At 37.9% G+C, this 19,823-nt stretch overlaps 1 protein-coding gene across 17 annotated transcripts in view; it reads right to left on the reverse strand.

The window, feature by feature from the left end:
- The window catches only part of LOC143702892 (inverted formin-2-like), a 48,048-nt gene that overhangs the window by 26,122 nt on the left and 2,103 nt on the right, over positions 1-19,823 (reverse strand). For 11 of the 17 annotated variants that reach the window (XR_013190651.1, XM_077196823.1, XM_077196816.1 and 8 more), the window contains exons 2-4: positions 6,290-6,715; positions 2,561-2,676; positions 1,144-1,303 (exon numbers count right to left, since the gene is read on the reverse strand). Coding sequence is in view for 15 of the 17 variants with exons in the window: in XM_077196823.1 (XP_077052938.1) it covers positions 1,144-1,303; positions 2,561-2,676; positions 6,290-6,689 (676 nt within the window). In the remaining 2 variants the exon portion in view is untranslated. The remainder of the gene's footprint in view (positions 1-1,143; positions 1,304-2,560; positions 2,677-6,289; positions 6,716-19,823) is intronic. The other 6 variants (XR_013190650.1, XM_077196821.1, XM_077196814.1 and 3 more) reach the window with 1 other exon arrangement.

The following is a 19,823-nucleotide window of genomic DNA, read 5'->3' on the forward strand; positions in this document are numbered from 1 at the left end:
GCTACTGCATACTATGCATACTATTTTTGAAGTATGCAATATGTATATCGTGCACAATAGGTAATATAATAAATGCAGCATACTACCTACTATCCGAATGCATGGATATTGCATGCTGTTTCACACAGGCGGCATTAAGTGTAGACTGTGCAGTAAGTAGTATGCTAGTATTCTATAATATTAGGGTTATAGGGCTGTGTTCTAAAAAAGCATTCTTCTATACTACTCATACTATTTTTGCATTATGTATACCGTGCACAATAACTTGCACACCCAAAATATGCAAAATAATAAATGTAGCATACTACTATCTGAATGCATGCAAATTCCATGCTGTTTCAATGCTATTTTTAAGATAATTAGGCAACATTCAGTGTACACTGTGTAGTTATTCTAGCATTCTATAATATTAGGGATTTAGCGTGGGTTCTAAATAGCATTCTTCTATACTTATCATATATTTTTGCAGTATGATATATCATGCACAATATGTTGAACACCCAAAATGTGCAATATAATAAATGTAGCATACTACTGTCTAAATGCATGCCAACTGCATGCTGTTTCACATGCTATTTTTAATAAATAACAGGCAGCATTAAGTACAATGCACTCAGTAGTATGCCATAATATTAGGGTTATTGGGCTGTGTTATAAATATCAATATTCTAGACTACTCGTATTATATTTGCAGTATGCAATATGTTTATCGTGCACAATAGGTTGCACACCAATACCTATTCAGTTGGTTGAAATGCTCAATATACAATAAGCAACAACAATTTATTTTACACACTTTACTCGTTAAGTGATCCGACTGCAATTAAAACATTTTTTTATTTAACTCTAAATTAACATTAAATTAAATGTAAGTGTAGCATACTACTGTCTGAATGCATGCATACTGCATGCAGTTTCACAAGCTGAATATTTCACAAATATTCAGTACACTGTGCAGTAAGTAGTATCCTAGTATTCTGTAATCTTAGGGTTACAGGGCTGTGTCTAAATAGCATTCTTCTATACTACTCATACTTGTTCTGCAGTATACAGTTAATAAAAGCCTCACATTCTATTTTAAACATTTGTAGGGAACTGAAGAGAGTTTATACTGAATAGTCTGTAGTATGTAGTGTAATGTACCGATAAACTCCTTGCGCATCTTGTCTCTTTGCCGCAGGTCGTCGACGCTGAAGATCAGGGCGTTTATGACGCTCAGAAGGGTCACCATGTAGGGCACGTTATCAGTGGCTCGTAGTTCGTTCATAATCACACTGAATCGATACTGCTGCATCTTCACAGACTGTCAGAAAAACACAATGCTGTCTCACATCACCGCTAATGACATGCATACTTTAAACCTCTGTTAAAGCTAACATCAGAAGACCATCTCTCCTAGTGTTGAGATCAGTCCAGTCATCTAAAGAGCGAATAATCCAGATGCTCAAGTACAATGATAATAAATGATGCAACACGGTGCAAAGAAATATGTTCTTACTGAGTATATTTTTGTCTTGTTTCCGGCACAAACATCTAAACATTCTTAAATTAAGATAAATTTACTTGAGAAGCAAAATTACATAAGATAAATGATCAAAATATAGTGAGTTTGTGCTTAAAACAAGAACAAATATCCTCCAATGCGGTCAGAAAAATATAATTAATTTGAATAAATTGAATAAATTACTCTTTTTCTGATCCCATTGGCAGATATTTTTCCTGGTTTTAATTTTTTCTGGCATCACTTTGCTTCTCAAGTAAAAAACAACAACAACAACAACAAAAAAAAACAGTTTTCTGAGAATTTTGCACTGCATTTTCTTAGTATTTTTGTCTTGTTTTCCAGCACGAATATCTAAACATTCTTAAATCAAGATACATTTTTACTGGAGAAGCAAAATTACTTAATGAAAGTCTTGTTTTCTGAAAAAAAAAAAGAAGCATCAAAATGAAGAGTTCATGCATCTGCCAATGGGGTCAGAAAAATCAAAAAGATTATGTTTCTGATTCTATGAGATATTTTTTCTTGTTTTATACACAAAGACTTCAGAAAACAAGACTCAAAATCTTTAGTCACTTTGCTTCTCTCAAGTAAACAAGGCAGAAAAACTGAGCTTTTTGCTAATTCTAAAGTGTATTTAAAGTAACATTGTACTGTTCCCCACACACTGATATATTAGGAAAAGAAATCTCATCACAGAAGACACTTTTGAGCTGTATCATGTATATCATCGTTCTCAGTCGACCCGAGACGCATGTCAACACCAGACACAACAAAAGACTCCTTCTGACCTGAGGGCCAGTTGCGTAAACATAGCCATTATGTTAAGTCTATGTCTTAAGCACTAGTATGACCAACTAACGGCTAGTCAAGGGGCGACCAGTCTTACTTTTTACTATCAAATTAGAGCAAACTACGTTTATATGTAACTGACTTAAAACTGAATGAATGAAAAAATGTGACGACTAACTTTTAAGATTAGTTTTAGCAGTTTATGCAGCCGGCCCCTGATATCAAGCCTCAGACATACAGAAGATCATAACCCAGAGAAGCCCTTGCCTTGTAATGGTCCAGAGCGTCTAGAGCGAGTCGGTGTCCCTCGGAGGAGAACATGCTGAGGGCCGCCAGCAGCTCGAACACCTGCTTCTTCACCATGGTGTTGGACGTGTCTAAAGCTGCAGGCAAAGGGAAAGGACACACTGAGTTTGTAGCTTCCTCCACCATCATTTTCTCCCTCTCCACTTTTGGAAAGTGTTAGCTGCTTATTTTTGGGGGATGTAATGTGAACTTTGCACTTCTGATGGGTAAAAAAACAGTCTAAGCATGTGATGGGTGTGAATGTTGAGCAACGCAGATACTGCTGTGTAGGAATGCGTGTTTTCTAAATTGATCTTGAATGCTGGAGAGTCGCTCCACAGTTTTAAAGCAACAGGTGGAGATGTTTAGCAACTATTGCATATTAGAGGAGAGAGGAGTGAACATTTGAGTGAGTGAAAGATTTTTTGGTGAATTATTATTCATTATAACCTGTTCCTACATGTTGCTAACCCTCTATGCAGGGACGTGCAGCAGGGCTCCAGACTAACTTTTTTCACCTACGTCCTGGAACCGTCCTGAAAAACAATATGAACCGTCCTAAAGTGAATGTCAACCGTCCCAAAATCAAAATGTTGTTTCTGTACTTTGTTATTATCATCTATAGTTGTAAGTCACATAATAAAAACACCATCTTTATGATATATATTATTATATTTATTTAGCTCCATTCAAAGTAGTTATCTGTAAACAGGTAAAAAACAGATTTAATAAAAAAATATCAGGAGTTAAATGCTTTTTTGTATTCATGTGAAACTGTCACAAATTCAGATGCAACATTGTTTCTTTCATGGAATTCCAAATCAATGATTGAAGCACCAGTGAAATCAAAGACTTGTAGACTTTCTTGTAGCCCACACTTTCCTCAAAAGCCTGATGATCATATTTGATACTCATGATTTTTCTAACAAATGATTTATGGATAATCAAGTAAACCTGCTTCAGTCCAGTTGAAATATTACAAACAATTTCAAAGTTATTCTTACTTTTACTTGATAAAAATAAGAGATCTACCGATAATCAGTTTTACCGATATTTTTCCCATAACCGGGTATCAGTTTTATAATATCGGACTCCCCGATAAACGGCGCCAATTTGTGGGTGTTTTGAGAATGCTTTTGGTTTGTTGTTCTTTGTTAGAATAATTTTTACATGCTATACTCGTTACCTGTTTGTTTACCTGATTAAAGTTATATAAAAACACTAGTGACAGTGCACTATACATTTTATTTTTGCACTCTTTCAGACTAAATTTATTGATTTAAAAGTGCGTTTTGTTTTTATGCAATGAGGAAGTGAAATTGAAGGAATTACAGTATTTAAAAAGTGTTCAGTTCAGTGTTGTTGTTATAATTGTCAAAAACACAAATAAATATCGGTTCCATATCGGTTCCAGGGCACATAAACATGCAAATAATTGGTATCGGTTATAAAAAAAAATCAATATTGGTCGATAAAAATCAGTGCAGATTTCACCGCAAAAAGACACGTGAAGCAAGAGCTGTTTGTACAATTACACTAAAAGACTTGATAAAAGTCTAAACTCTCAATCAGACGACAGAAGACTGGAGGAGATTGAGTGTTGAGATCATGTTTGTTGATCATTTAGAAATTCAGGTTTACAAAACACTTTGTAAGCACTTTACAATAAGGTTCATTAGTTAACATTAGTTAATGTATTAACTAACATGAACTAACAATGAGCAATACATTTGTTACAGTATTAGTTAATCTTTGTTAATGTTAGCTAATAAAAATACAGCTTTTCATTGTTTGTTCATGTTAGTTCAAAGTGCATTAACTAATGTTAACTAATACATCCTGTGATTTTAATCACAAACATATTAGTAAATGTTGAAATTAATATTAACTAAGATTAATAAATTCTGAAGAAGTATTGTTCATTCTTAGTTTATGTTAAAGGGATAGTTCACCCAAAAATTAGGCCATTATTTACTCACCCTAAAGTCATCCTAGGTGTATATGACATTCTTCTTTCAGACAAATACATTAAGAGTTTTATCAAAAAATGTCCTGCGATGGATAGATGCACTTTTATCATGAATAGATGCACTTTTTTCATGGATAGATGCACTTTTATCATGGATAGATGCACTTTTATCATGGATAGATGCACTTTTATCATGGATAGATGCACTTTTATCATGAATAGATGCACTTTTTTCATGGATAGATGCACTTTTATCATGGATAGATGCACTTTTATCATGGATAGATGCACTTTTATCATGGATAGATGCACTTTTATGATGGATATATGCACATTTATGATGGATAGATGCACTTTTATCATGGATAGATGCACTTTTATCATGGATAGATGCACTTTTATCATGGATAGATGCACTTTTATGATAAGTAAATGCACTTTTATGATGGATAGATGCACTTTTATCATGGATAGATGCACTTTTATGATGGATAGATGCACTTTTATCATGGATAGATGCACTTTTATCATGGATAGATGCACTTTTATGATGGATAGATGCACTTTTATGATGAATAGATGCACTTTTATGATGAATAGATGCACTTTTATGACGGATAGATGCACTTTTATCATGGATAGATGCACTTTTATCATGGATAGATGCACTTTTATCATGGATAGATGCACTTTTATCATGGATAGATGCACTTTTATGATGGATATATGCACTTTTATGATGGATAGATGCACTTTTATCATGGATAGATGCACTTTTATCATGGATAGATGCACTTTTATCATGGATAGATGCACTTTTATGATGGATATATGCACATTTATGATGGACAGATGCACTTTTATGATGGATAGATGCACTTTTATCATGGATAGATGGACTTTTATGATGGACAGATGCACTTTTATGATGGATATATGCACATTTATGATGGATAGATGCACTTTTATCATGGATAGATGCACTTTTATGATGGATAGATGCACTTTTATCATGGATAGATGCACTTTTATCATGGATAGATGCACTTTTATGATGGACAGATGCACTTTTATCATGGATAGATGCACTTTTATCATGGATAGATGCACTTTTATGATAAGTAAATGCACTTTTATGATGGATAGATGCACTTTTATCATGATAGATGCACTTTTATGATGGATAGATGCACTTTTATCATGGATAGATGCACTTTTATGATGGATAGATGCACTTTTATCATGGATAGATGCACTTTTATCATGGATAGATGCACTTTTATGATGGACAGATGCACTTTTATCATGGATAGATGCACTTTTATCATGGATAGATGCACTTTTATGATGGATAGATGCACTTTTATCATGATAGATGCACTTTTATGATGGATAGATGCACTTTTATCATGGATAGATGCACTTTTATCATGGATAGATGCACTTTTATGGACTTCAAAACAGAAACGGCCATTCACTGCCATTATAAAGCTCGGAAGAGCCAGTCCATTTTTTAATATAACTCTGATTGTATTCGACTGAAAGAAGACTGTCATACAAACCTAGAATAACTTGAGTGCGAGTAGGCTAAATCATGGGCTAATTTTCATTTTTGGGTGAACTATCCCTCTAACTAAGGTAGTTAACTAATGTTAACTAATGAACCTTTTTTTGTAAAGTGTTACCGAAGTTCATGTATTGAGAGTTTCTAAGGTTAAGACAGTGAGAGTGGCTCTATATACCCTGAGACAGCTTGCGCACGTATCCCTCATTATCCACGATGAAGTGAATCCCAGCGGACGAGTTCATGACGGCCCTCACACAGCTAACACACGTGAGCTGCAGAAGAGCGTCTGCAATCCGAGAGCATCCGCGACCCGACAGCCGGTCCAGCGCCTCCAGAAGCAGATCCAGGCCCGAGAGCTCCAGGAACTGATCCATCCAGGCCTGGTCACTCTTCTCCAGACGCTTCTTCAGGCCGGTGTAGTTGACCACGCTGGGCACCTGCAGGAGACGAATGCACAGCTCGGCCTCTGCGTTCTCCAGGTTAGCCTCCTGAGAGCCGTCCGAGTCCTGAGACGAGCCTAGTCGACCTCTCACAGCCAACCACTTCTTTTGCACGCCGTCAGACTTCACAGCCATGATGAAGATGAAGAGAGAGGAAGCTGCTGCGGAGACAAAAAGCAGAGAAAACAATTAGACAGACGATAACAATAATACTTTCATCTATGCACACAGAAACTAAAATCTCTTCATGACAGACCACCAAAATAAAAGATCAGCTCAACTATTATAAATTATGACAGAAATATTGTATAGTATTGTATAGCACAAAGTAAGGCAAGGCAAGGCAAGTTTATTTATATAGCGCATTTCATACACAATGGTAATACAAAGTGCTTTACATAGAAGAAATTAAAATAATCAAAAGAAATCAGAATAATTAAAACAGTTTAGAATAAAAAGTAAAATACAGTATAAACAGTCACAATGGTAATTAAAAGTGCTGTACATAGAATAAATTAAAATAATCAAAAGAAATCAGGATAATTAAAACAGTTTAGAATAAAAACATAAAATAAAATACAGTGCAAACAGTGGCACATTCAGTAAATGCACAGATAAACAGAAGTGTTCTGAGTCTGGATTTGAATGTGACTGTAGGAGCACATCTAATCTCTTCTGGAAGCTGTTCCAGTATAGTAGCTAAAGCAGACTCACCACGCTTAGAGTGAACACTTGGTGTTTCTAGCTGATGTGATCCTAATGATCTGAGTGATCTGTTGGGTTTATATTCACTGAGCATATCTGCAATGTATTGAGGTCCTAGGCCATTGAGTGATTTATATACCAGTAATAATACTTTAAAATCAATCCTATGTAACTGGCAGCCAGTGTAAAGACCTGAGGACTGGTGTGATGTGTTCATATGTTCTGGTTCTGCTCAGAGTTCTGTATGAGCTGCAACTGTCTTATGGTGTTTTTGGGAAGGCCAGTGAGAAGTCCATTACAATAATCCACCCTACTGGTGATGAAAGCATGTACAAGTTTTTCTAAGTCTTGACTGGAAACAAAGCATCTAATTCTTGCAATATTTTTCAGGTGATAGTATGCTGATTTAGTTATTGCTTTGACATGACTACTGAAACTAAGATCTGACTCTAGAGACACACCCAGATTCCTGACTTGATTTTTAGTTGTTTGACCCCTAGACTGAAGGTATGCGTTTACCTTGAGAACTTCATCTTTGTGTCCAAACGCAATGACTTCAGTTTTGTCTTTGTTTAACTGAAGAAAGTTTTGGCACATCCAATTGTTTACTTCATCAATGCATTGGAAGAGAGAGTCAATGGGGCTGTAATCGTTAGGCGATAGGGATAAGTAGAGCTGTGTGTGTGTGTGTGTGTGTGTGTGTGTGTGTGTGTGTGTGTGTGTGCGTGTGTGTGTGTAAGTAGAGCTGTGTGTCGTCTGCATAGCTATGGTAAGCGATTTGGTTCCTTCTCATTATTTGGCTCATTGGGAGCATGTACAGGTTGAATAGGAGTGGCGCAAGAATTCAGCCTTGAGAGACTCCGCATGTCATGGATGTCCATTCAGACTTATGATCTCCAAAACTCACATAATAAACATAATAACATCTAAAAGTAATAATAATAATACAATTTATTAAAACATTAAATGTATTTATTTATTATTATTATTAAATAAGGTGATGAGAAACAGAACTTGCATAATGTATGTATTAAAATGGATACAAAAAATCTTGCTTTAATGATATTCCTTTTAATAATAATTTATTAAAACATTAATAATAATAAATTAAAACATTAAACTAAAAATAATAATAAAATTTATTAAAACATTACTTTTATTTATTATTATTATTAATAAATAAGGTGCTGAGCAACAAAACTTGCATAATGTACTCTACCGATTTTTAATGTTTTAAAAGAAGTCTCTTCTGCTCACCAAGGCTGCATTTATTTGATAAAAAAGGAGATTCGTTTCGTGTAACTACTACAGGTGACAGTTTGCTGGGCAGAGTCGAACCTAGAAACCCAAGGATCCATACAGGTTACCGAGAGCCAATTTCTTCGTCTGGCAATTTGTCTGAGGTAACGTTAGGTGATTACTGAAATAAAATGTGGGGGGAAAAAAATCTTCTACTTTTTTTTTCATAGAACGAAAAACATTATGGCGCTCATCAATGTCAGTTCCAAATAGTGGACCAATCAGAAGAGCCCGGAGGCGGGGCAAGCGTTGCGAGACTTTGTTTACAGTAGCGCGTGGCGCTTTAAAAGCGCGTCTCGAGACTCTCGCGTTCTGAGCTTCTCTTTTAAAAGTCATAAATACATTTAAACCGTTCCTGAGCGGCGCGTCTCGCGTTTTTATACGCAAAGAAGCGTTCTGTGTGAATGGCCCAGTTTAAAAACTGAGAAAAACTAGAGTTAGCGGCTGCTTAAAAACTCCTCTTTGTTGTCTATTAATAAACATCGTGATTCCGAGACGAGTCGTTAAATACAATTTGAATCACATTATTCATAAATACGTTACGTTGAAATAAATAATACAGATACTTAGATCAAATCACAATAAGTAAATACATAAATCAAGACTGAGAACAGGTAAGTGTAAGTTAGGCCTAAGTTACACGAATGGACTTCTCTGACAGAAGCATCTTAAAATTATTAATAAAAATAATTTAAACAAATTATTCGGACATTATTAACATGTTTTGGACAAATTAACATGTAAATTACAGTTTGATGTAAATTTAATGAATGTAACAAACCTTAGCAGCAAATAAGAGCGAGAAGAGTTAGCTGTTAGTTAAAGACCCTCTAGTAGTTGTCTGACGAGGATGAGCGGCAGTCGTCATGGTAACTACTCTATCAACCGCCACTCCGAGTTCAGAAAATGCAGCTGCAAACTCATTATAATACATTAAAGTCATTTACATAATGTTATATTACACGTAAACAGAAATATGTAATATGTAGGTAAAAATCTTTTTGGAATATATACAAATAATTTAATATTTATGAAATTATTATTATTAATGTAATATTTAAATAAATTATTATAAGGAACATAATAAAACCAAGATTTTTTTATCTATTTTAATGTACATGATATGCAAGTTCTGTTGCTCAGCGCCCTATTTAATAATAATAAAACAAATATATATATATATATATATATATATATATATATATATATAAAACATGATATTTCTTCATTTGTTTTAATTTAAACAGTATGCAAGTTCTGTTGTGCAGAACTTTTTAATGTTTTGCTGTAAATTCTTAGTTATTTTTCATGTGATTACAATGACTCTTGAGTCCATGACTCAATGAGTCATTACTCCACATTTGGTGCTGGTCGAACATATAAAGCATCTTCTAGTAAGCAGCAAGACACATGATAAATAAAGAGGACCTATTAAGCTCTTTTATAGAGTTTTTATGTTGTTTTCAGGCTCGACTAGAACAGGTTTTCCTGCTTGAATGTTGATTATTTTCCTCATATTCTCCATTGTTGCGGCTCCTCTCTTCCCAGTCTGTCAGTAACGCTCCGTTTACTTCCTGTCTCTATGAAGCCCCTCCTTCTGAAAAGCACACTGTGCTCTGATTGGTCGGCTGGAGCAGTGTGTTGTGATTGGTCAAGCACTTCGAGTGTGTTTGGGAAATGTCCCGCCCTTCCCATAACCGCCAGTTTAAGGGTGTACTCACACTAGGCACGGTTGCCATGAACCGGGCCCGAGTACGATTGTCCCTCCTCCCCACTCCCCCTCTGGCCTGCACTCACATAGGGTTTCAGGATTCGTGCCGGAGCACGCTTACGTCATTATGGTGCGACGGTTTCGGAATAAACAAGACGAGCGGCGCTCTCTGAACACAATGGAGTCCATCGGTCTGTTTTCTTTGTGGATAATTTTGTGTCGTTTGGTCCACAGCCCTCTCACAGCCTCTTGTTAAACAGATGTGTCGCCTTAGTGGCGCGAAAATTTTCACGTAATCGTGCTGCTCGTATGAGGAGGTTTGCAAGGTACCAGCTGAAGTGCAGCAAGGACTTTGCAGCTTTGATTACGGACTACAGTTCCCGTACTTCACGCGTCCTGTTCCGTGCTCCAGCACGGTTAGTGCTCACACTGCATGCGAACCGCGTCCGAGTCCAACTGAACCGTGCTCTGGCCCACCTCTTCCAAGCGGGCCAGGGCCGGCCAATCGAGCCGCGCCCGGGCACGGTTCGGAGCACTCACACTAGTCAAACGAACCGCGCTTTGGTGGTCAAACGCACTCGGGCACGGTTCAAACTGGCTAGTGTGAGTACACCCTAACACACTACTAACTAACTCAACCAGGCCCCGCCCCTTTATTCTGCGTATGAATTATTATAATGAGGAATATTGTGACGTGTTCGTTCCCGGAAGAAAGACACTGATATAGAGAAGAACTGGAGCTTTTTAATGCTCAAACAGCAACATTACACAATAAAAAGAGATGGACATAATATCTTTAAGAAATAATTCTCCACTTAAAACACTCATATTGAACAAGACATCAAAACTAGGCTTAACGACACAGGAAGGTCGGAGCCTCTATCAGAAATGCACATATTTAGAGGAAATTAAAGCAGGAAGGAAGAATAAAACTGCTCAACACATTCTTGAATCCAGTGCGATGGATGATCAGTTCAGACTTGCACAACATGAGCTTTTGACATCTTTCTTCACGCAGGTCCAGACGACTTTCTTTCTGATTCAGGATATGAGCCGCACTGACTCACTATTTCTTCATTAAAGGGGTCATATAATGGTACATGCACTTTTTCAAGTTGATTGTACTGAAATGTGTGTTGGCAGTGCCTGTACACAACCATTATATAATGATAAAAATCTATCCAGTGTTTTTGTTTTAATCTCCTTATATGTTTTCCCCTGCCTCAAATTGAGCCATTCGATTTTGTGACGTCACTAAATCGGACGCCCCTCCCACGATTGTTGATTGACAGCAGCGTTTCAACAGATCCCTGCCCTGAGCGAGCTGTCAGTCATCATAGTCCGTCATTGTTGATACGCTGGAGCAGAATGGCGTCTAAGCGATTGTGGTGTTCTGTTCTTGGGTGTAATAACGAACACAGCAGTAATTTTTATGTTCCTAAATCCGAACCGCTGAAGACGCAGTGGCTGAGTTTTGTTTTCGAAGGGAATATTCCCCACGAGCAACGTCAATGCTTTCATGTTTGCGCGATTCGCAAATCTTTTCTCACCAGACTGCTTTATTAACGAAGGAAGTAACTTATAAAGCTGATTTTGACAAGAAGCTGCTCCTGAAAAAAGAATCGTTACCAACTATTCATGTCTCCCTGCTGAACCTCCAGAAAAAGTAAGTGTAACATTTTATTAACCTTTATATTAATCTTTGCAAATCGCTTCACGATGAATGCGGCTAAGGTTTACACTCAGGGTACATACGGCATGTTTTCTATGTACAACATTTTCAATATAATTCATAATCCCACTGTAACAATGTTCAGGGAAGAAGGAGGCGGGAACCGGCGAACAATCAAAATAAACTTTATTTAAAATAAAACAAACAAACTAAAATACCGCCAGCAGCCCCTCGCGGACGACTGCTGGCTTACCAAAAATAAACATAACGGCCAGCAGCCCCTCGCGGACGACTGCTGGCTAAAATAAAACAAAAACACAACTAAAACACAGGCCTGTTCCTCTCTCGATCATCAACGTCGTCGCTCCTCCTTTATGCTTCCGCTCCTCCGTTAGAGATGCGAGGCCGGTGTGCTCACAGGTGTTGCTCATTATCAATCGCACCACCGGCCTCGCGCCGTTCTCTCACGTCCCTCGGCCGTCCTGTTCGCCACATACCCCCATCGCCCCTCACAGGCCGGGGGGTACCCACGAGCCTGTGCCTACTCCCCCCCCGGCGGCGGCGATCCCTGGGGGGTATGGACCGACAAGCCGAGGGAAATGGAGACGGAAGCATGAGGAGCGACAGATCGAGAGAGGGGAGAGAGAAAAAAAAAAAAAATGGTCCGGTTCCCACAACGCGCTGCCATCTGGTCCCCCACCAGCTGGGCGATCTCCTCCGCGGTGCCTGGCGGTGACGCTGGATGGCCCTCGGTGGACGGCTCGACGCTCCTCCGCCGCCCGGTGGACGGCGACGGCTCCTCGGGTGCCTTGGGCAGACGGTAGGAGTCCCCCGCTCCCTGCACCTCCCCTTCTCTGGTGGACGGCAGTAGGCTCCGGTCCACGGCGAGCGGCGGCGACTCCTCCTCTCCCTCCCGGATGGCAGCCGCCCCTCCAATACACAGGCGGCCGGCAGCGAGCTCGACCGTCCAACCGGCAACTCTCTCCAGCGCACCGCCTCGAGCGTCCATGGCCGCGAGTCCCCCGCTCCCTGCTCCTCCCCTTCTGGCGGATGGCAGCAGGCTCTGGCCCACGGCGAGCGGCGGCGACTCGCGCACCATGCTCGATGACACCGCGGATTCCCCACAGCGGCGAGGACTCTCTGACAGCGCGTTCCTCCCTCTTCCCGGGTTTCGGCACCAGTGTAACAATGTTCAGGGAAGAAGGAGGCGGGAACCGGCGAACAATCAAAATAAACTTTATTTAAAATAAAATAAACAAACTAAAATACCGCCAGCAGCCCCTCGCGGACGACTGCTGGCTACCGAAAATAAACATAACGGCCAGCAGCCCCTCGCGGACGACTGCTGGCTAAAATAAAACAAAAACACAACTAAAACACAGGCCTGTTCCTCTCTCGATCATCAACGTCGTCGCTCCTCCTTTATGCTTCCGCTCCTCCGTGAGAGATGCGAGACCGGTGTGCTCACAGGTGTTGCTCATTATCAATCGCACCACCGGCCTCGCGCCGTTCTCTCACGTCCCTCGGCCGTCCTGTTCGCCACACCCACGTTTATAATGAACAACGCGTTATGGTTATTGTGTTATTACAAACTGAGTACGTATAACTTATATCAGTAAACACATAGCGTTCGTACATCTCACTAACTTACTCTACCCTGCCAGTACACAAAGATAGATCAAAGTGACAATATAATAACCAACCATTCAGAAACGTCATGTTCGAGCCTTAATTGTCTAACTTCTTCGGGCCGTCATCTTGTTCCGACTCCGGTTCAAACTGATACGGTTGCACAGATGTGTTCTCCTCAGAGACTCCCGCTGCCATTTTTTTCCTATACCCTCAACTGTTGTCAAGGTAACACTCCACGTGCGGTGTGGTCATAACACTGTTATGAACGCCCGCTGAACAGAGGGGCGGAGTGAGCGAAGCTCATTATCATTTAAAGGCATATGCACTGAAATGGCGTGCTGAAAACAGAGCTGTTTTTGACCAGGTAAAATTAGTGTTTTCTTACAATACTAACGAAAATTTTTAATTAAAGTATATTACAAAATTTTCATTTAGACCCTAAAGAATCAAATTAACTTGTATGAAAATGGCATTATATGACCCCTTTAAAGGATTAGTTCACCTCAAAATGAAAATTTCCTAATAATTTACTCACCCCAATAGCATCCAATATATCCATGTCTTTCTTTCCTCAGTGGAAGAGAAATTACGTTTTTTGAGGAAAACATTTCTGGATTTTTCTTCAAATAATGGACTTCAATGACAACCAGCGTTTTGAAGTCCAAATCAATGCAGTTTCAAAGGTCTTTAAAGTGCTTCAGCGGACTGTGCAAGATCGCAGCTGAGGAGGAGGGGCTTATCTCGCGAAACGATAGGTAATTTAAAAAAAAAATATATATATACTTTTTAAGTACAATTGACCTATGGCTAAGCCACGCCCCCAAACGCGATGAGCCAATCACAGTGCGCATAGCTAACCCAATACACTCGGACATTCTCTGCTTCCTCGTTCATTGAAATGCATTGCAGTTAGTCATTTTCATTCGTTTTTATATGTTTTTTCCTGTCATTTTAAGTTTAAGTCCATTATTCGAAGAAAAATCCAGAGATGTTTTCCTCAAAAAACTTAATTTCTCTTCCACCGAGGAAAGACGAGGATATCTTGGATGGCATTGGGGTGAGTAAATTATTAGGAAATTTTAATTTTGAGGTGAACTAATCCTTTAAGTATTTTACAGTGTAATGCTGAAGATTAAAGCCTCTTCTTAATGTATAATTATGATGCCAGTTGAATATGTGCTGAAAGCATTGTAAGAACACACCCTTAAACTCAACAGCACAGCAATCTCTCAGAATGACTGAGATACTTCAATCATCTCGCAGACAGAAGTCAATGTGGAAGGTCAAACTGTTATAAAGTCATACACTGAAAATTATATGAATAATAGCCTAAGTTATGACAGCATATGTTTTACATTGGACAAAGTGAAGCTGGAGCGCTGCTGGTATCCCTTGAATCCTCTGGTGCTCAATATGAACAGGGTATTGATGTTTGTAAATGATTTTTGAATGCAATAGACCCAATTGCCATTTTGTTTTACACTCTTCATGTTGTTTTAGAACCATCTTGAATATGAATTAAGAATCATTATGTGTGCCAGAGTGGCATACCTGAAATCAATGCAACTATAAGTCTGACTTGATTCTGTCCGTTTGTTACCAACACCATGATGAAGGCCGGTGGGTCGATACGCGTTGGTGTTTTAATGTTTTAGCCCTTAAATAATAAAGGCTTTTTAACTTTTGCATCCTACTGAGTGCCTGGACTTGGATTTTTCCCAATTCTTTTATATGTTATACTTTGCTTTAACTCATCAAAATAACTTAAGCAATTTTAACCTTTTTATACGTTTTTTTAAATTTAAAAATCAAAGACCGTCTAAAAAACACGGTTTGAAATCGCTGGTGATACTGACGTCACAAACTACCTTGTAACCAATCAGATCAACGTGTGATCGTCAACGAGTGGATCTCTGAGTGAGTGAGTGAGTGGAGGCGGGCTCTTTATTCGTGACATATAAAACATTTAAATTGAGCAACTGACTGTTCAAAAGTCAGGAGGATTTTTAATAGAAAAGCAAGGACACATAAAATTGATCAAAAGTGACAGTAAAGACATTTATAATGTTACAAAAGATTCTATTTCAGATAAATGCTGGTGTTTTAGAACTTTCAATTCATCAAAAAATCCTGAAAAATACAAATGTATCAGTTTCCACAAAAGTATGAACCGTTTTCAACACAAAAAATGTTTCTTGTGCATCAAATCATCATATTATACTGATTTCTGAAGGATCATGTGACACTGAAGACTGGAGTAATGATGCTGAAAATTCAGCTTTGATCACAGGAATAAATTACACTTTTCTATATATTCACATCTATTTTACATTATAATAATATTTCACAGTTTTACTGTATTTTTGACGCAGCAGAAGAGACTTTTTCAAAAACATATTGGTTGATTCCTAGTACAAACAACTTACTTTTACAAATCAGCTGCTTAAAAGAGAAACGCAAGAGTATTTCAAATGATCCTTGACTTCTTAACATAAACACGTGTTTGTTACAGGATAAAGTCTATTGTACAGTACATCCAGCCGTATCCATCTAAACTGCTGATTCAACACAATCTTTACTTCACAATCCGTCCCATCAGGGGATCGACTGTGGACAAAAGAGCGTTTATGCCACGACCAAACCAAACAAAAGTGCCAGACTGGCACTGGATCCAGTGTGTTTTGGCCGAGGGAAAGGACGACTTTTAGTTTCAAAGCTGTTTTAGATTGAGAAGTGTTTTGCTTGGGAACATTCCAGACATTCCTGTTATGTGGATTTAAAGTGAACGTGAAGAATGAACAAATGTTATGTGTCTGTACCTTGAGTCAAGTTTTTGAAATTCTTCATATTCTGTGTGCTGGTCAGTTCACAGCAGTGACAGAAATCATCTTTTCCAATCAGTTTAAATTGATTTTTACCTTTTATGGCCATTTTTACCTTTATAAAGTCATTTTGTCTAACCTAATTACATGTATGCATCATCTTTTGTGTCAAATTCTTACATTTGATCAAATAATAAGACACAATAGGGCTGTTACCAATCAATTGAAATCAGTAAGTAAATTCATGAGCTAAAGAGGAAAACAGAAGCTGCATCTGAAGTTTAGATGTACAGTATTTACACACTGTTTAATGAAGCTCAGAGAGACTTGAATGCGTTTAACCTGCACTTACAAATGCAGAAATAATGTAAACATAAAACCTTTGAAAGGATTTGAAATATGAAAAGACACTATAAATGTGAAATTAAGTCACTGTGTTTACGAGTCATTGAGATAAAACCGATTCATTTAAACGGCTGACTCTTTCAAGTCTTAATTAGTGAGTCATTGAATCATTCATTCAACCGATTCGTTCATTCAGTGATGAAACACCGCAGTTTGTCACTCAGAGACGCAAAACAGTCCTGTGGTTTTGTTTGAAAACATTTGAAATAGAGCAAAAATAGCCAATACTGTCAAAAATGTAAGTCGCAATATATAACTACTTAATATTAACTTCTTAGTTATTGAACTGTTGTATAAAATCATAATCACATTTGTAATCATGCTGATATTTGGAGAAAAAAGCACTCTTCGAACTGTTGTATTGATTAACTATATTAAATGATATAATATAAAAGACATACAGAGGTACGTTTGCCCTTTATCTTGAATATTGACGGCATTATAGATGGATGCGTTTTAATAGAGTAAATCGTGCAGTAAATCACACATTGTACCTACGTTGTGAATGCGTGGCTCTCTAGGTGTGTTTCTGTGAGAGACATATCATATCAGATCACACATCTCTAAAAACAACAATCACGATATTATCGTAGGCGATATAGATCTCACTCAGACCCCCATATTCAGCCCTCATCCTCACAGAAGCACGTGAAGCTGATAGAAATCACACACAATCTGATGAAATGCCAATCATACTGTTGTGTAAAAGCCCTCGTGGCTGAGATAAACCACAAAACACTCCCTTCTGTGGACAAATTGCGCAAACATTGGAGGAAGAATCTCAGCGTGAGACACTGGAATGTGCTTCTGTCTACAGGCCTGAAGACTTCGGCCTCGGGTCACACGCTTACAGCCAGGAAGGAAAGACTTTCACATGAAGGGAAACTCGCATAACAATGAGAAACACGTCTTCTGCTGAGCAAATGCCACAAAAAATAAATCCAGGTCATATTTCTACCCAACATTCAACAGATAAAAATAAGTAATTATAAATTACTGAAGCATATTTTTCAGGATGATTAATACCCTTATTTTCATGATATTTTCCTTTGATAATCATTTTTAAACCTTACAAATCCCATTAAATTGCTATTTTCTGTGGGTGGAAGTGCCAAGAAAATAATGCCACAAAAAACACATTTTCCTTTAATATTCATTTAAACATTTTAACCGTAAAATTACAAATTTAATTGTTATTTTTTTCTAACGCTGTGGATGCTTGTTTCCGCCACTAAATAACAAATAAAACCTTTTTTTTTTTTTTTTTTACAGAATTGCATGTTATAAAGTTAGAATTTTTATATACAAACTCACAATTGTTGTCTTTTTTTCCTCAAAATTAGACTTTTCAACTTTACTAACAAGATTTAAAATTGCAATTCTGAGTAAAAAGTCAGAATTGTGAGATTAAAAAGTCAACATTTTAACTTGCAAACCAAATTGCATTGTTATTTGTTAGGGATGGAATTGTCAAGAAAATAATGCCAAAAAAAAAACACATTATCCTTTAATAATCATTTTAACATTTTTAACTTTTAAAACCCATTTGCATTGCCATTTTTGCAGGTGGAACTGTCAAGAAAATAATGCAGCAAAAAACTTTTCTTCTTTTGAAAAAACCCTATATTGTTCGATTTTGGACGTGTTTTCATGAGATTCAGCCTACACACTTCACAGAAGCAGGAAAGCACAAACAGTCTGAAGGTTATTTCTCTGAAGAAGTGCAGATACTAAAGCGTCTTCTTCTCTGCGCTGAGGTCAGAGAGTCTCATGGGCGATGGTAACCTACATATGAACAATACAATCACGTGTGTTTGTGACAAACTTGCGAATATTGTGTGAAAAGTATTCATCATATCCAGATGACGTGTGGGTGAAACGAGTTACACAAGGAAAACCAGAGAGCCATGTAAGTCCAGAGATTTCACAGCTCGCTCATTTCACCGGAATCGATCACACGTTCTCCTTTCCTGGGACTCGCTTACATGACACAATCTAATGGGAACAACAGCAGCAGTTTCCTGTCAGATGCAAATGAGCCTTTAATAAGCACACTTACATAAAATACCACGGATCGTGCCAGAATGATAACAGCCTGCAGAGAGCAAAGCAATGCAGTTTGGGTTTTGATGACTGGATGAATTATTCCACCTCAATAAACTAAACGCCCTCTCACTTTATTATTATTCATCATCAACAGGAGTCTAGAGAATTAGACATCATTCAGAACAATAAAAAAACACCACGATGCATCATAAACTACAGTATAATATATGCACATAAGCCCATATTTGACACTTGAAATCAATAGTTACGGTCAGAACTACAACAAATGAACAGCTACTGACAAAATAATAGTTACTGCTTAAAATGAAAGGTTCTTTATTGGCATATATGATTCAATGAAGAACCTTTAACAATGTTTCCATTGCACAAAAATTTAAATGTTCTTCACACTAAGATAAAATGGTTATTTTATGAACTGATCACTGAAAGGTTCTTTGAGGAACCAAAAATGGTTCTTCTATTGCATTGCTGGAAAAAAAAATCCCCATTTTTATTTTAAGATTGTATTAAAAATGCTTGATTTTGTCCCTCCATCCATGATGAAACATGGTTATTATCCAGAGCAAATACATCTGATATAATTCAGCTTCATTTCAGCGCATCATCTGCTTCACATTAAAGGTATAGCGGAGGATTTTCTTTTTCCGGGTGGGTAGCGTATACTATTGGTCCACCTAAGCGTCAATCATTCTGGTGATACGCTACGTGCTCGTCCCTATGTAGTTTTCGCTTTCTGAGCATGCGCACTTTCAGGTGTATTGTGTGTGATGAGTTACGGTTTCAGCCATTCCTTTGAAAACGGCTGAGGGTCGAAAGAGAAAAAATGTATACGAAGTGTATGATAAGAAGAGAAAGGCTGCAGAATATAGAAACAAGACCAGAGTGATTATGGGTGAATATTTCACACGCTGGCGTGCGCTAAAAGCACAGGTTGGGCTTCCCACTGATGCCGAAGA

This window comes from Siphateles boraxobius, unplaced genomic scaffold (genome assembly GCF_051911475.1).
Source record: "Siphateles boraxobius isolate OS27281-9 unplaced genomic scaffold, OSU_SipBor_1 36, whole genome shotgun sequence".
Taxonomy (NCBI): domain Eukaryota; kingdom Metazoa; phylum Chordata; class Actinopteri; order Cypriniformes; family Leuciscidae; genus Siphateles; species Siphateles boraxobius.